Here is a 15,001-nt window from a genome sequence, read left to right on the forward strand (position 1 = left end):
GAGGTGGGCCCCCCGCCATCCCATCTCAGACCTTCGGGAGGGTGGGCAGGTGGGGACGGGGCATCAGATGCTTTTTCCGTTTGACATATCAGCTCATAAGATGCCAATTTTCTCCCCTGCAGGTGAATAAGCCTTATGGGAAAGTGCAGATCTATACAGCTGATATTTCTGAAATCCCGAAGTGCAACTGTAAGCCCACAGATGAGAACCCCTGCGGCTCCGACTCGGAGTGCTTGAACAGGATGCTGATGTTCGAGTGCCACCCGCAGGTGTGTCCTGCAGGCGAGTACTGCCAGAATCAGTGTTTCACCAAGCGCCAGTACCCCGAGACCAAGATCATCAAGACAGATGGCAAAGGATGGGGCCTGGTCGCCAAGCGGGACATTAGAAAGGTGTGTGTCGCGCCCCTTTCCCTTGCTTTTAAGAAATTAGCGTTCATTTGGTGGCTTAAACTTGGATTTGCTTATTGTGCTTTTGCACTCATGAAAGGTATTTTTTTTTTTTTTTAATGATTTTTTATTATGTTAGTCACCATACAGTACATCCCCGGTTATGAAAGGTATTTTTTAAAAAAGTTTTTGAGTCATTATAACTGAATATTGTAAAATGTTACATGAAAGCTGCCTTTCAAAGTAAAACCCATAAATCCCCTTACAGCATGCCTCCAGTTGGCATTTTAGTGGTTGCTTTAGGATATGAAAGACTGTGAAGGAGCCCTTCGCTGGATAAGTGGACAGGACACTCCAGGGGGCTCGAATGGGTGGGAGGAGGCCATGCTGTCTGGGGCAGTGCAGGGCCAGGTCGTCAGTCAGTGCCAGAGGCCACATACAGTCTGCCTGCCTCTGTCCTCGGGCTGGGTGACCAGGTGCGTCCATTAGGTAGAGGACAACTGGAACTGCTTGTTGTGCCTCCGTCTAGGCAAGCCAGGCCATGCCCTGGGGGCAGTGTCCTCAGACCCAAGGTCTGGTCTCGGTGTGATCCTGGGCAAAAAAGGTTGCTTTGGAGCATGCAAAACCCCTGCAGTCTTGTTCCACCGCCTGCCTTGGTGGCTGGTTCTTCGGGCCTCTTGTATGGACTCTGCTGGGGGAGAGGAGGAGCTGCTGCAGGAAGTTTTATGGAAGCTCTGGGTCCCACTGTCGTGTTCCCAGAGCAGTGTACTGCAGGAAGCAAGAGTCAGGGTGTTGCTGCTTTGGGAAGGATACTTTCTTGACAGCCTGTCTAAAATAGGTAGTCATTTGAGTTGACTTGGACTAACTGGGACTTTGGAAGACCCCGCCCCCGATGGCGTGACAGCGTGTGTGGCGCCCCACTCTGGTTGCTTTGGGTGTGGGCTCTTACACTCTGGAACTGAGAGTTGGCTCTTCTGGTTTCCAGGGAGAATTTGTGAACGAGTATGTGGGCGAGCTGATTGACGAGGAGGAGTGCATGGCAAGAATCAAACACGCGCACGAGAACGACATCACCCACTTCTACATGCTCACCATAGACAAGGTAGTGCTCACTGGGCCTTCACAGCTAGGTCTGTAGCACGCTGAGCACGGTTCCCGGAGCCGTTGCCTGGAACGGCGGACCTTGTCTTGTGTGACGATAGCGTTCTGTCCATGTGTCGCTTTTCTCAAATGTGTGTACATTTTCTCCTGAAGTGTATGGTGTCTTCGGGCAGCTGCCTGAGAGCCAGAGCGGACTGTCTGTGTGAGAGCATCCTGGGAGCCTCATGTATCCCACTGGGGCGTGAAGAGTGTACTGAACAGTCAGACTACGGGTCAGTGAAAAGAGGAGAAAAGCACAGATTAGGAGAGTTACACGTGTTTTCAGTTACACGGCAGGGTTTCCTGGGTGTTCATTGCTTGTCTGAAGTCCAGATGTACAAAAACAGTGTGGAACATAGGTCTGCTAGAGGGAGGCTGGGTGAGATGGCTTGTTTACGAGTGGGGGTGAGTGAGAGAAAACACAGGCTGGTCCTTTGCTGATTGGTGGCTGGTACCTGACGGGGACAGTCCCTTTCCAGGGTAGCCACTCAGTGGGCTGGTCTAACCCCAGGGGCAGCCTCCTTGGTGCCTGAATGTTGCTTGAGAGGAAAGGCGGACACAAAGCATGTTTCTGCTGCTTCTTGCCGTTAATGTCATAATCTAGCAGGAAGATGTGTCTATTTTTAAAAATGCTTGAAAACAAGATAGAAATGACCACATGCCAAATGATTTGAATAAGTCATGGAAGAGAGAGAGAGAGAGACGATGTGATGAGGTCTCGAGAACAGCCTGCTGTGCAGATTAGGATGGTCCCAGAGACCTTTCAGGGTTGTCCCCAGGGAGGCCGTGGCCCCAGGAGCACTGGGCTTTTGGTCACTGGCTGCAACTTGACCAGTCGTGGGACCTAGACCCACAACGAGGAGACTAAGGAGACACCATGGCCGGTGTGTGCTTCCTGCCGAGACCCTAAATCTTGGGGCTAGTGTGCTGGACAGGACATCGTGGGGACAGGGAAACCCTGCTGTGGCTACGTTTCTGCTTCTGATGTTACGTTTCTCAGGTGCTGACGGTGAATGCCTGGACAGGGTTGCTCCTTGTGAGAAGAAAGTGGTGCTGCGTTTCGGGTTCAAGTGTCTTTGGTTGGTAACTCGTAGAGGGAAGGAGGAGTGTGAGTGCCCACGTATGTCTGTGTGAGCACACACGCATCTGTGTAATAGATGACACAGCAAACGTGGGAAAATGTCAGTAGGCGGTGTGTCTAAGTGAAGGGTGTACTGGTGGTCATGGTGGTCGTATTCCATTTTTTTTTCCTGTAAGTTTGAAATTTCTTAAAAGAATTGGTTAGAAAGGTGAGGGTCCTGGACTAGAGAGGAGGCTGCTTTTCCTCCCTTGGGCCTGTCAGAAGCACAGCACCTCTGTCCACGCAGGCTTCTGTAGGGGGCAGGTCTGGCAGACCCCACATGCTGGCAAACAGGAACTCCATAGTACAAAACGAGCAGAAAACCAAGAATAACCAGCCGTTGATGAGGGAGGACTGTCTGTCCAACCCCCTTGAAACTCTCACAACACCTGTGTAGGATGGCAGGTAAGGGGCAGAGAGCTCTGCCACTCCAGAGCGAGATCCATGGAGGCAAGGGTCTGCACGCGCAGCTTCCTGGGGGCCACGGGACATGGAGCAGGTGGTGCTCGAGTTTGAACCCTTGTGTGGGGACCACTGCCAGAGCCTGCGCAGAGGCCTGCTGTGCGGCTGGAGCTGAGGTGCCTGTGTGGACCCCACAGACGGCTGTAGTCCCAGGGAAGGGACTGCTAAACTTGGCCCAGGGGGTGGCCAACGTATGCTTCCCTCTGCCATCCCCCGCCCTTTGGGAGTAGCGAGGGAGGTCATTTTATGAGAAACCCTTAGGCTTGTGTCTTACCATGTTTTGGAGTCTAAATTTAAACTACTTGTGTATTGTAAGAAATTCCAAGTTGACCATTTAACACACAAATTTGTCTCTGAAATGATAATTCACACCGAGGGCACCTGACTGAAGCAAAGACAGAAGCCCATGACACACGAGGGACACTTAATTCATACATCGTTTCCTTGCTATAAAAACGACACAGACAAGCCCTGTGTATGCGTTTATAGAGCATAACGGAGGAAGATCTCCCTAAGCAGACCTTCAGAAAGTCTTAGTTTTTGGTGAGAACCAAAAGTAGTAGGGTTTCTGTCTGAGAGGAAATACGAAGGAAGTGTTAGAAGTGGTAGAAGTCACGGAAGGAGACGTGGGCATCATGAGAGAAGAGCAGGACGCAGGCGTGAACGGCTCAAGCACGTAGCCGTGGAAATGGGCCCGAAGGCGGCCGGGGAGGTGCTAGGCAGCCGCAGGGGAGGTGGCTGGAGAGGAAGCCGGCTCCTGAGAGGCTGTGGACTGAGTTCAGGAGGGTGAAGACTGTGTCAGAGCGGCCAGGAGATGTGGCACGTAGGAGTGTTCAGTGGGTGCTCCAGAAGCAGAGACTGGGGAACGGGGGGAAAGTCGTATGAAAAAAGGATTTTCTGGAATCTGATGAAACTGACCAAGTTTTGAACAGAATGAATAAAAATAAATCTATACCTAGATACGTTTTTTTAAAAAAACCCAAACTTGTAGGGTAGCAAAGACGGTAAAGATTGAAAGCCCCAGAGAGGAGAAGAGCACGTTCCAGCCATCCCGGGGCCCCTGGGTGGCTCAGTCGGTTGAGCAGCCAACTCTTGATTTTGGCCCAAGTCATGATCTCAGGGTCGTGAGATCGAGCCCAGTGTTGTGCTCCGCGCTGGGCATGGAGCCTGCTTGAGATTCTCTCCCTCTCCCTCTGTCCCTCTCCCTGCTCGCACATGCACACGCACTCTCTCTCAAAAAAAAAAAAAAATAGAATAAACTAAAACGCGTTGTCCCCAAGTGTGACAGCAGCCAGAAGGCGCTTCACAGTATCAGGGGCAGTGACCCTTGACCCTCAGTCAAGCGCCGCCAGAGCAGCACCTCAGAGCTGGGAGCAGACGGTCAGCTTGCCAAAGGCCGTACTTCGGGAAGAAGAACGCTGAACTTAATAACCTTGGACTTTGGCGAGTAAGTGTACGTGTTAAAAGTACACAGGAAGTTACTAAATGAGTACAGACGGAAAGTGTGACTTCCGTGTCATTGACGAGTGGAAAAGTAGACCGTGGGGTGGAGGGAGGGAGAAAGGAAAGAGATCATTAGCACGGATGAGACACAGAAACACTTGCATGGCACTGGTCATCATAGATGTAAGTAGCTTGATTTGTAAGAGTAAGATTTAGAGCGGCTGAACTGTAGGAGGCGATCTGACGCTCCGTGACTCGTCTAATAAAAATGAGCCAGAGGGGCTGGCTGGCTCAGTTGGAAGGAGATCTTAATCTCTGGGTTGGGAGTTCAAGGCCCACGTTGAGGGGGCATCTGGGTGGCTCAGTTGGTTGAACATTCCGTTCTTGGTTTTGGCTTCAGGTCGTGATTTCAGGGTCATGAGATGGAGCCCCATGTCGGGGTTCGCGCTCAGCCAGGAGTCTGCTAGAGATTCTCTCCTTCTCCCTCTGCCCCTCCGACTTGTCCACTCAAGCTCTCTAAAATAAATAAAGTATTTAAAGTGAAATAAAAATAAAAGAACCAGAAAGGTTCTAAGAGTACTAGGAAAGAAAAAACTTGGCCAGCGCTAGCCCGGAGAAGGCTGCTCTTGGTACGCTAACGTCAGACAAGGGTGACTTGGGAGACAGCGTCGTGGAGCCGCTGCAGCGGGCCACTGCATGGTGACGAAGGAGAGCTCCCTGGGCCTCACACGCGGCGGCGGGGGAGGGGGCCTCCTGACTGGGCGCGGCTGCGGGGGTGCAAGAGGCCCAGGGAGGCAGCGAGGGGGGGGGCAGGCTCAGTATGCATCTGATAGCTTGGAGAGATCTTAAAAGCCGTTCAATGAAAAAAAATGAGATAGGAGATCCACAGTGCAGCAACATTAATCTATAAAAATTAAAATAAAAAAATCTACACATCGGACTCTGGCACGAGAGGCTGGCTGCTCCCTTCCAAAGCAACAACAACAAACGGTACATACAAAGTACGTCTCGAGCGAAACTGAGGACAGGCAGACCCATTGACCTGAAGGTGCCCCTGTGCGCGGAGCCTGCTGCCGGCAGGACTGAGTTTCGGAAGAGGACAGTGGAGGCAGGAGGTGTGGGGGGCTCCTGGGAGGCGTGGGTGACAGGTCTCAGAAAGGACCATCTTCCAAGAGTGAGATGGAGAACGGATCCGTGGCTGCGGCAGCGACGGGGACCCCCGTCAGGCTGGCAGCAGAGAACGGGTACCTGAGACGGGAGACCAGGCAGCCCACCCTCCCCAAGTCCAGCTGCTACCCGTTGCGGACCCCCAGCGCGCTCAGAGAAGGGTGACGAAGGGAGCAGCAGAACCACTGGGACAGTGTCAACAGAAAGCAGATGAAAGCTCTACCCAGCATTGAGCATGGATTCTAAAGTGTGAGGAGCTGGAGGTGGCCAGACAGCAGGCAGAGCTGAGCTGGGAACTCGGAGGGCTCAGCATGGGACAGGAGGAGACGTGCCGGGCCAAGCGTCAGCCACAAGGAGCACATGGCAGAGCGGGAAGTTCAGCCGCAGACGCAGGGCAGGCACGAGGACCGAAGAGACAGGACAGAGACAGACAAGGAGAGACACACACAGCACAGCGAGCAGGCCGAGGACAGTCCCTCCATGGCCCCAGCCCGGAGACAAGCCTGCGCCCCCGCTGACGTTATGGAAATCTCAAGGGAAATGAAAGAAAGGGACCCTGTATTTCAGGGAAATCATCCAGAATGGCCAACACAGTAAATATCGTATTAAAATTACTGGACATGACAATCCTTTGACAGCCAGACCTAAACATTGAATTGTTTATCGGGGAAGAGAACGAGGCTGGCTTGAGGCCGCAGCACCGAGGATTAGCACCAGCACGGTTTTCCGAACAGAGGGAACCAAAGATTCTGTAGTGGGCTGAGCGGTTCCTAGGGTACACGGCTACAGGGTACGAGGCTTGAGCGTGAGACAACCAGGAGCCAGCCCTCCGGAGGATGAGGTCCAGGCGGCCGGCCGAGGTCTGGTGAAGCTCCAGCCGAAGGAAGGGGTAGGGACAAGGAGCAGAGCATGCTTGGAGTGTCGTTCCTGACAGGAGCAAAGATGGGACACGGAAGGACGGCCAAGGTCACCTCTGATGGCCGAGGGTCTGAGCTGATGACTCACGTGATGGTGGTTGAAGCTTATCCAAGAGCAAAGGTGGGCGAGCAGTAGGCGACAGCACCGAAGCCGGGACGAAGGGAGGAGGGGGCGGCTCTGTTCCTGTTGGCCACAGTGGTGGCCCTGTGGGCGCCACGGGAACGGGGTAGGTGAAGGGTGTTGTGCACAGATATAAATGCTAGGGTGTTTATAAAGGGCAGCCAGGAGGAGGAAAAACACAAAGTTCTCAACATAAGAAGAAAGTTAAAATGCAAACCCCATTACTTCGTAGCGAGAGGCTTAAAACCCACGTAAACAAGCAGAACAGACTGACAGGTTACAACCGTGCCCAGCGCATCGTTCCATAAAGCAAAGCTTGGTTCTCTGCTCTTTGTAAGGCACGAGGAGACTCTGAAAAGTCGAACGTCAAACCGTGGGCAGAGCCGCCGGGTGAGGTCTGAGGACTGGTTCTCGTCCGAGGAGGGGAGCACGCCAGCCCGCCGCGTCCTGGGACTCAAGGGAAGGCCTCTGAGCGCGTCCCAGACGCCGGGCCGCAGCTCTCCTGCAGCAGCAGTGCGTGCGGGGGCGGAGACCGGGGAAGCTGGCCTGCTGTGTGTCTGTCTCCTGAGCAGAGGGAGAGGGCCTGGGACAGACGGACAAGCTCTGCCTCAGAGGAGCACAGTTACTGAGGGGGGAGTTGAAGTCGAAGCAGAACTTCTGAAATGAGCCAACGGCGGAGCTCGTAAGTCACTTTTTACAAACCCACGGGCGGTGGCCTGTACTTTTCAGAGACGCCCCCGCCCCTGTCCCCGCAGCGAGATCACCCGCGCGACCATGCCGGGGCCTAGGGGGTGCCCGCCGTCACCCGAGCCGCGCCCAGCGGGTCAGCCCAGGCCTGACGGGAGGAAGACGCACCCACGGGCAGTTGCTTAGCGAGCGCCGAGGATCCGAGAGAATGTAGACCTCCTGACGACAATGACGAGACAGAAAAGAAGGCCTTTCCTCCTGTTTGATGAAGGCCCGAGCAAGGCTCAGGAGGGAGACGAGACGCTTGCCGCCGCTGCTCCTGGGGGCGGCGCGGGGAGGCCCCGCGCACGGTGTCTGCCCCCCCAACCTGCACACCCACAAATACTGAGAATGCACATATTCACAGTTTTAAAGTCCACGTTGACCGGCCATTCCAGGGTCCACGCAGAGGGCTACATCTGCAAGACTAAAGGAGGGCGTATCTTAGCGAGGTGCTGCCCGGCACACTCGCGGTGGCGCTCCCCGTCCCAGTGGCAGGCGGCAGGGCAGTGGGCGAAGGACATCCCCCTCCCTCCACTCACGAAAGTAGATAGCCCAGACGCAGTCAGGAGCTGGGAATGTAGGGGTATCTTTTGTAACCTAGGGGTAGGGAGGGCTGGGCCAGGCTAGGCAGAAGCCCTGAGTGCATGAAGCAAAAGATTAATAAAAGAGCTGTATAAAACTGGGGAAGTTCTCAGAGAAGGTTCTATGAAGTTAAAAATCATAGCTAAATAAGATAAAAATCATAGCTAGCTAAAAACCTAGCAGAAAGACTCTGACACATGGTTACCAAGGGTCTAGTAGCCGGAGTACATACGCACAGAGAACAGAGTGGGGACGTGCCCACGGGAGTCTGTGGGGCCTGTCGCTCTGTGGAAGGCGTTGGGGACCAGGGCTGTCCCGCTGCTGGCAGGCATCTTGGGTGCGTTCTGGAGAGTGTCTGAGGGAAAGCCAGCACGGGTGCGTGAGAGTGCAGATGGCGGCGGCGTCCAGGGAGTTACACACGCAGCGGCTAGCAGGGCCCTGACGCGGTGGGAGAGAGTGTGCCGCAGAGCACGTCAGTTCTGGTGCCGTTCCTCTACTCACGGGAACCCCGGCGTGGGTGTAGCTGGGGTGGGAAGTGTCAAAGCCAGCCTGTCCTGGGCAGGGGGACCCAGCACAGTGCTCCTGGGACCCCAGGAGAGACATCCCACAGGTGTGTGTGTGTGTTTACACGTTTGTGTGCCCTGTTCATACACAACTTTGCACCAACTCAGGACTGTCATACTTCGTGTGCCTAATTTTAAGTGCCCTCCTGCCCGCTGGGACATTTCTTACCTCGACTGCTCCGTGCAGTGTGGGGACCCCTTGTGCAGTCCAGCCAGTGACCTTTGGGCTCCACTCTCACCGTTGCTGGTGATGAGCACACCCTCGTGTTCACGGGCACGGGCCACCTGGCGGGTTTGGCACCAGCGCAGGACCACAGTGGGCCTGTACGTCTTCGCCGTTGTTGGCTTGCTTTCTTAAAACTGTCCCTGCCGGCCTGGGGCCGGCCCCTGTGTCTTGGCCGATGGTCCTGTCTCAGTGTGAGGTCAGATTACGTTGTCATCGGAGTTTGCACTTCCTCAACTGTTTAGGGATGTGGACACCTTCCCAGATGCGCATCTGTCTGGATTTGATCTTTGGGCATTGCTTGTTCACGTCCTTTGTCCATTTGGAACTGGGCTCCTCTTGTTCTTGTCTGTGAATGTGAGTTTCCATCGGCCATCGGTGTTGACCTTCGGTGTTGACGGGTGGGGTTGGGGAGCGCCAGCTGGCTGCCCCATCCTCACCAACACTCACTGGGGCTTGGTCCTCTCCATGTGGTCCTGACCTGCCCCCACCGTGAGTGAGAGAAACAGGACTGGTTTGGGGGTGTCCTGTCCGAGTGGACACGGGAGACCACAGTTTCCAGCACGACATTGTTGTCCAGCGTGTGTTAAATAAAGACTCGATGGCTAAGTGCTGCCCGTGTATTCCGATGCTGCTTGAAACTTGAGTTGTACCTTACAGGACCGTATAATTGATGCTGGCCCCAAAGGAAACTATTCCCGATTTATGAACCACAGCTGCCAGCCCAACTGTGAGACCCTCAAGTGGACGGTGAATGGTGACACTCGCGTGGGCCTGTTTGCAGTGTGTGACATTCCTGCAGGTACGACACCTCCAGGGGCGCTGCGTGGGCCCGCGGGGCTGCGCGGCAGGCACGGATCACCAGATGCTGGGCAAGGCCAGCCTGGAGCAGCCCTGGGGCGGGGGTGGGGGGGTGGGGGGCGGGGTGATGAGGGGTGGGGGGCGGTGCTCCGCAGGTGGTTTTACTCTGAGTGTCTGTCTTACAAAGCTAACGTGGAAAGCTGTGAGGGAGTGGGAGTGTGTTCTGTGGACCCGGCAGAGGCTCTCGCCTTGACAAAGGTCAGTATTTCCAGGGCGGTGTGTCTCTTGTCACCTAGGGACAGAGCTGACCTTCAACTACAACCTCGATTGTTTGGGCAACGAGAAAACAGTCTGTCGGTGTGGGGCCTCCAACTGCAGCGGGTTCCTCGGGGACAGACCGAAGGTAAAGGCGCGGCTCCCATCGTCCCCAGCTGACATCAGTATTTTGGATGTCTACGAGCATGACCCTTGTAGTGAAAAGTAGCTTCTTCAGAGTTGACTTGCAGCTGTGACAGGGCGAGGGTGGGCGAGGGTGGCCACGGGCGCAGGGAGGCAAAGGTCCTACCTGGGGAGGGTGCTAGGGCTGCCCTCGCTAGGCTTGGGCGTGAACAACAGAACTTCTCAAGGCCAGAAACCTGAAACCAGGGTGTAGTCAGGGTTGCACTGCCTCCCAGCGCTCTCCCAGCTCCTGGTGGTTTCCGGCAGCCCTTGGCGTTCCTCACCCTCTGCGTGATCTTCACGGGGCCTGCTCCCCTCGTCTTCTAAAGACCCCAGTCATATGGGATTAACAGCCCCTACCCCACTGTGACCTCATCCTAACTTACAAGTAAGGTCCCATTCCGAGATTCTGGGAAGGTCACGGATTTGGTACACAATTACCTGCCTCCTTGTGCCCCGTAACTCCTGGGCCCTAAAACACTGGTGACCACAGGTATCTGGCTCCGAGTGGGAGTGTCCATGTTGGTGTCTGCTGCTTCAACTGGAGAAGGCTTTCTTCTCATTCATAATAAAATACGTACTAGAAAGAACCAAGGATGCACCCCATCGGGGCAGGAGCCACTCTGTGGCCCCAGCATCCCATCAGCAGACCTGGGAGGCCGCTATGAGGTGCCAGTATGGGAGACTTTTGGCAAAGCTGGTTTTACTCTCTGTCCTTTTGGTGTGAGAGTGTCTCCAAAGGCCTCTGAAGCCTCCACACCCCCACTCTGGCTCTTCGTAGTCTATTATTGCTTCCGTCCATGTGATTCTTTTAGGTGAACTGCACTTTTTTCTTCCTTCTAGACCTCAACATCCCTTTCTTCAGAGGAAAAGGGCAAAAAGACGAAGAAAAGAACCAGGAGGCGGAGAACCAGAGGTGAAGGGAAGAAGGAGTCCGAGGACGAGTGTTTCCGCTGTGGGGACGGCGGCCAGCTGGTGCTCTGTGACCGCAAGTCCTGCACCAAGGCCTACCACTTATCGTGCCTAGGCCTGGGCAAGCGGCCCTTCGGTGGGTGAGCGGGCCCCCTGGCAGCCTTTGGGGTCCTTGGCGACGGCTCTCCTCTCTTGGTCACAGATTCACTGGTGACTCAGGTGGTGAGGCCCAGCCTGGGGAGGTCTGCGCACAGTCAGTGTCTGTAGCGTGGATGGTCGTGGAGCCTCTGAGGCTCCCCAGAGCGGGGGCCACGCCAGAACTGGTGGCGCAGGAAGAGGGGACGGTCCCGGGAGCCAGCCTGGCACAAGCAGGGCCAGGAGGGGACAAGCAATGGGGTCTACCTTGCACTTTCAACCTCGTTCCGGAGAGATTACAGGCACCAGTGTGAAAATATTCACTGGGGTCTCAGGAGAAAAACAGGCCCTTAGCCGGAGAAACTGAAAAGGTATAAAAGGAAAAGTCCAACATGTTTGAGCGTAAAAGAAAAATAATTATGACAAAGCATGATTTCATAGGCAAATGGGAGAGGAAGCTATTTGCAGGAGCTGTGACAGTGACCCCTGCACGCTAACGCCAGAAAGCCTGCGGGTCCAGGCCACAGTGGGGTCACAGAAGAGAAGTCAGCGTGTCAGCTGGCCGCGCGGAGCGCAGGGTGGCGGCCTGGGACTCGGGGGTGCGGGCGCCCTCCGCCAGGCCTCCCCGCCAGGCCTTGGAGCGCCCGTCTTCACTCGTCTTTACACGGTCACAGCTCGGTAGGAAGCACTGTCTTGTCTGCATTTGTGTCTGTCTCCCTAGACAGGTTTGAAAACGGTTTTCATCCCTGAAAATGTTAGAAGTGGTTATAGTTCTGTCACTTCTGCTAATCTGTCGTGTTTCATTGCAGGGAAGTGGGAATGTCCTTGGCATCATTGTGACGTGTGCGGCAAACCTTCCACTTTGTTTTGCCACTTTTGCCCCAATTCGTTTTGCAAGGAACACCAAGACGGGACAGCCTTCAGCTCCACCCAGGACGGGCGGTCATATTGCTACGAGCACGACTTGGGGGCAGAGTCGGCTCGAAGCGCCAAGACTGAGAAACCCTTCCCGGAACCCACCAAGTCCAAGGGGAAAAGGAAGAAAAGGAGGTGCTGGCGGAGGGTCATGGAAGGCAAATAGCGCCAGGCAGCGGCTTGGCCAGATCCAGGGGTACAGGGCCACGGGGGACTGGCCCGGAGGACCCAGCTCGAAGCCGCTACAGCAGCCGTGTAGGCCTCCTGGGGGGGGGAGCGCCTGCCCACCACTGAGCCGTCCTCAGCAGCGCCCGCTGCGTCTGCACTGACGACCCATCTGAGCCGCGAGGTTCAGAAGGTTCCCGGACAAACAAGCCTTACTACACAGCATTACAGCTACACTTGAATTTCTGAGAATGTCAAGGTCCCCTCCCACTCTATTTTTGTAGGTTAAAGTTATAATTGAAAATTAATTGGCATATGAAATGTTTTTATCTCACCCGAAATGTAGAGAGTAGTATTTTTCTAAAGGATCGCTATTATCTCTTTAATCTTAACGATGTTACTCGGCCTGCTTACCCGTCTTCACCACTCAGGAGAGACCAGGGTGGGGCCTGGGCAAGGACTCGGACCCTGGATTCCCTGGAAACCATGATTTTGGTCATTATTTTGCTCTTATGAAACAGCTGTATGATTTTGTTTTTTTGTACTAATGTGAAATTTTCCCTCAGAATGCTTCTTTTCCATCCTAGCGAGAAGCCGGCCCCCGGAGCGGCAGTAGTGATAGCGTTGTTGTCAGATGCCCCCGTAGTTAGTGTTGTCCCGGATCTGGACTGGGTGGCGCCACCACGTCGGCCGCCCACGTGCGGGGTCCGCGCAGCCCGGCCTCTCCCGACCAGGCGGGTCTGGCGCGTCGCACCTGGGCCTGGCTCCTGAACACCCTAGGTTCTTACCAACGTTTGGGGGAAGACTTTGTATATTTTTTTTGTTTGGCTTTTCTTTACCAGTTTCTGGCTTTTATTCTCAATATATTTTTGCTAAACTTGTTTCACAAATTACCACCGACTGAAATGTGTATTTACTGATGCGGCCCCGAGCTGTCCCAGCGAAAGAAGCAGAACTCGGTAGGGGTGTGGCCCTGTGGCGAGTTTGTGTAAAGTGATGAGTTCATGAAAATGGCTTTGTAGGAGCTGTGTTCTGCCCTGTGGTGACAGTCCGGGAGCAGGGCAAGTGCTCCCCACCCTGGGGACACAGAGCACGTGGGAGACGTACATTCCCGAAAAAATGTTCTTTCAGAGTCTGAGGAGAGACGCACAGTTTAGAACCATTCCACCTAGTTAACTGCCGTTGAGTCACGCTCATGGGTCTGTTTGTGGAAAACGTGCTCAGCCGGGACAGACCGCGGAGAAGCGGGAGCCGGGGCGCCGGGCCTGCGCCGCCTGCGCACCGGGCCTGCACCGCCTGCGCACCAGGGGGCGGGCGTCTGCCGAGCTTCCCCGGGAGATGGCCACTAACTTTCACTTATTAGAAGGCCCAGCCCCACAAAGTGAGAAGCTGCTGGGAATCCGAAGGTGTCTTCTCTTCTGAAGTTCCTCCTGACCGTGGGGAGTCCGGAGCACCCCGAGGGCGGGGGTCCTGCCAGGCACCCGCGTGCCCTTCACGGGGCCTGCAGTCTCCGTGCTTGCGATGGGAGGGAAGGGAATACTCAGCAGCAGATGCTTTTATCTGGCTCTTTCTTCTTAAGATAACCTAAGGAGGACATGTATCCTGCAGAGACGTATACACAGCCCTTCTTGAAAACTGCTCCTGAGGTCTCCTGCTCCTTCCTTTCATCGTTTCTGCCTCGCACAGCTGCAGGATGTCCTTGGACCCAGACCCGTGTCCACTGCTTCTCCGTGGCTCTGTGACACGAGCTCTTGGGGGCGGTGGTCTCTGCCGGGCTCTGCCCACGGGGAAGAATCTGCTCCCAGTGTGAGGTTCCCTGGCGTCTGCAGGTCCACACACTCAGCACTGAGACCAGAGTTTACCGACTGTGGCCGTCCCTTTGGCGCCTCTCCTACCGCCATCCTGGAGAAAGGAGCCATACACGGCGACCCAGGAGACTCGGGAGCTTGGTGATCATTTGACTCCTGCATGTGGCTCAGGTGACCTCTGGAAATGCACTTGCTTTGGTAAGACACGGGGACTGTGAGGGGGTTTTCAGTTTAGAACTCTAATTTCTCTCAAATCGTCCTAAGAAAATACTGGATTGATGTCTAGATTCATGCTCCTTACTCCCAGAACAACTTCGAAGGTTGTTCTGGCGACGGGCCCGGCAGCACTCCTACACCTGCGTGCTCTGGGCCAGGGCCCGAGGCCGTGGGGGGGCCCTGCAGTTGCTCGGGGCTCCGCTCTTCAGAGCCCGGGGCTTGGGGTGCGGGCCGTGTGCCTTGCTTGTCCTTTCCCGCCAGCAAAGGGACTTCTGCAGAAGGCAGACCATCAGACTGGGCTTGCAGTGCACTTTGGGGAGCAGATTAACTTATTTTTGTATTTGACGTGGTAAAATCTTGTGATTTTTGAGTCACTTTGATATTTTCAAATTCTTCCATGATCTTTCTAAAGGAAATACTGGAAAAATTATTTCAAATATGGTTATCCTCTTTCCAAAAACTGTTGAACTAATGAGCAAATAACACTAACTTTGAAAGTCTCTAGAAAACTGGTTTATGACTCTGAGTACAACAAGGCTGTGGCACGGCGGCTGAGCACCGAGGGCTTTCCTGCCGGGGCCGACGCGCTTTGCTTAGTCTGAGGGAGAGCTTGTTTGGGGGATTCAGTCTTTCTGAACGTCAGCTTTAGTCCTTTGTCATGAACACGAAGCAGAAACAAAACGAAAATTGCCCCACCGTCTCTGGATTCCTCAGCATCAGGAAAGGCCGGCACCCCGGTCGCGGCGGGTGAGGTC

At 54.8% G+C, this 15,001-nt stretch overlaps 1 protein-coding gene and 1 non-coding gene across 2 annotated transcripts in view; both read left to right on the top strand.

The window, feature by feature from the left end:
* The window catches only part of NSD2 (nuclear receptor binding SET domain protein 2), an 87,916-nt gene extending 74,801 nt beyond the window's left edge, over positions 1-13,115 (top strand). The window contains 6 exon segments of the mRNA XM_048211867.2: positions 123-392; positions 1,375-1,491; positions 9,517-9,658; positions 9,954-10,060; positions 10,939-11,143; positions 11,952-13,115. Coding sequence (XP_048067824.1) covers positions 123-392; positions 1,375-1,491; positions 9,517-9,658; positions 9,954-10,060; positions 10,939-11,143; positions 11,952-12,223 — 1,113 coding nt within the window. The 3' untranslated portion in view covers positions 12,224-13,115.
* On the top strand, positions 9,299-9,425 carry LOC113245763 (small Cajal body-specific RNA 23). Its single transcript, XR_003312797.2, has one exon. It is a non-coding gene; the product is annotated as a small Cajal body-specific RNA 23 (non-coding RNA).
* Positions 13,116-15,001: the final 1,886 nt, after the last annotated feature.

Source organism: Ursus arctos, unplaced genomic scaffold (assembly GCF_023065955.2).
Source record: "Ursus arctos isolate Adak ecotype North America unplaced genomic scaffold, UrsArc2.0 scaffold_9, whole genome shotgun sequence".
Taxonomy (NCBI): domain Eukaryota; kingdom Metazoa; phylum Chordata; class Mammalia; order Carnivora; family Ursidae; genus Ursus; species Ursus arctos.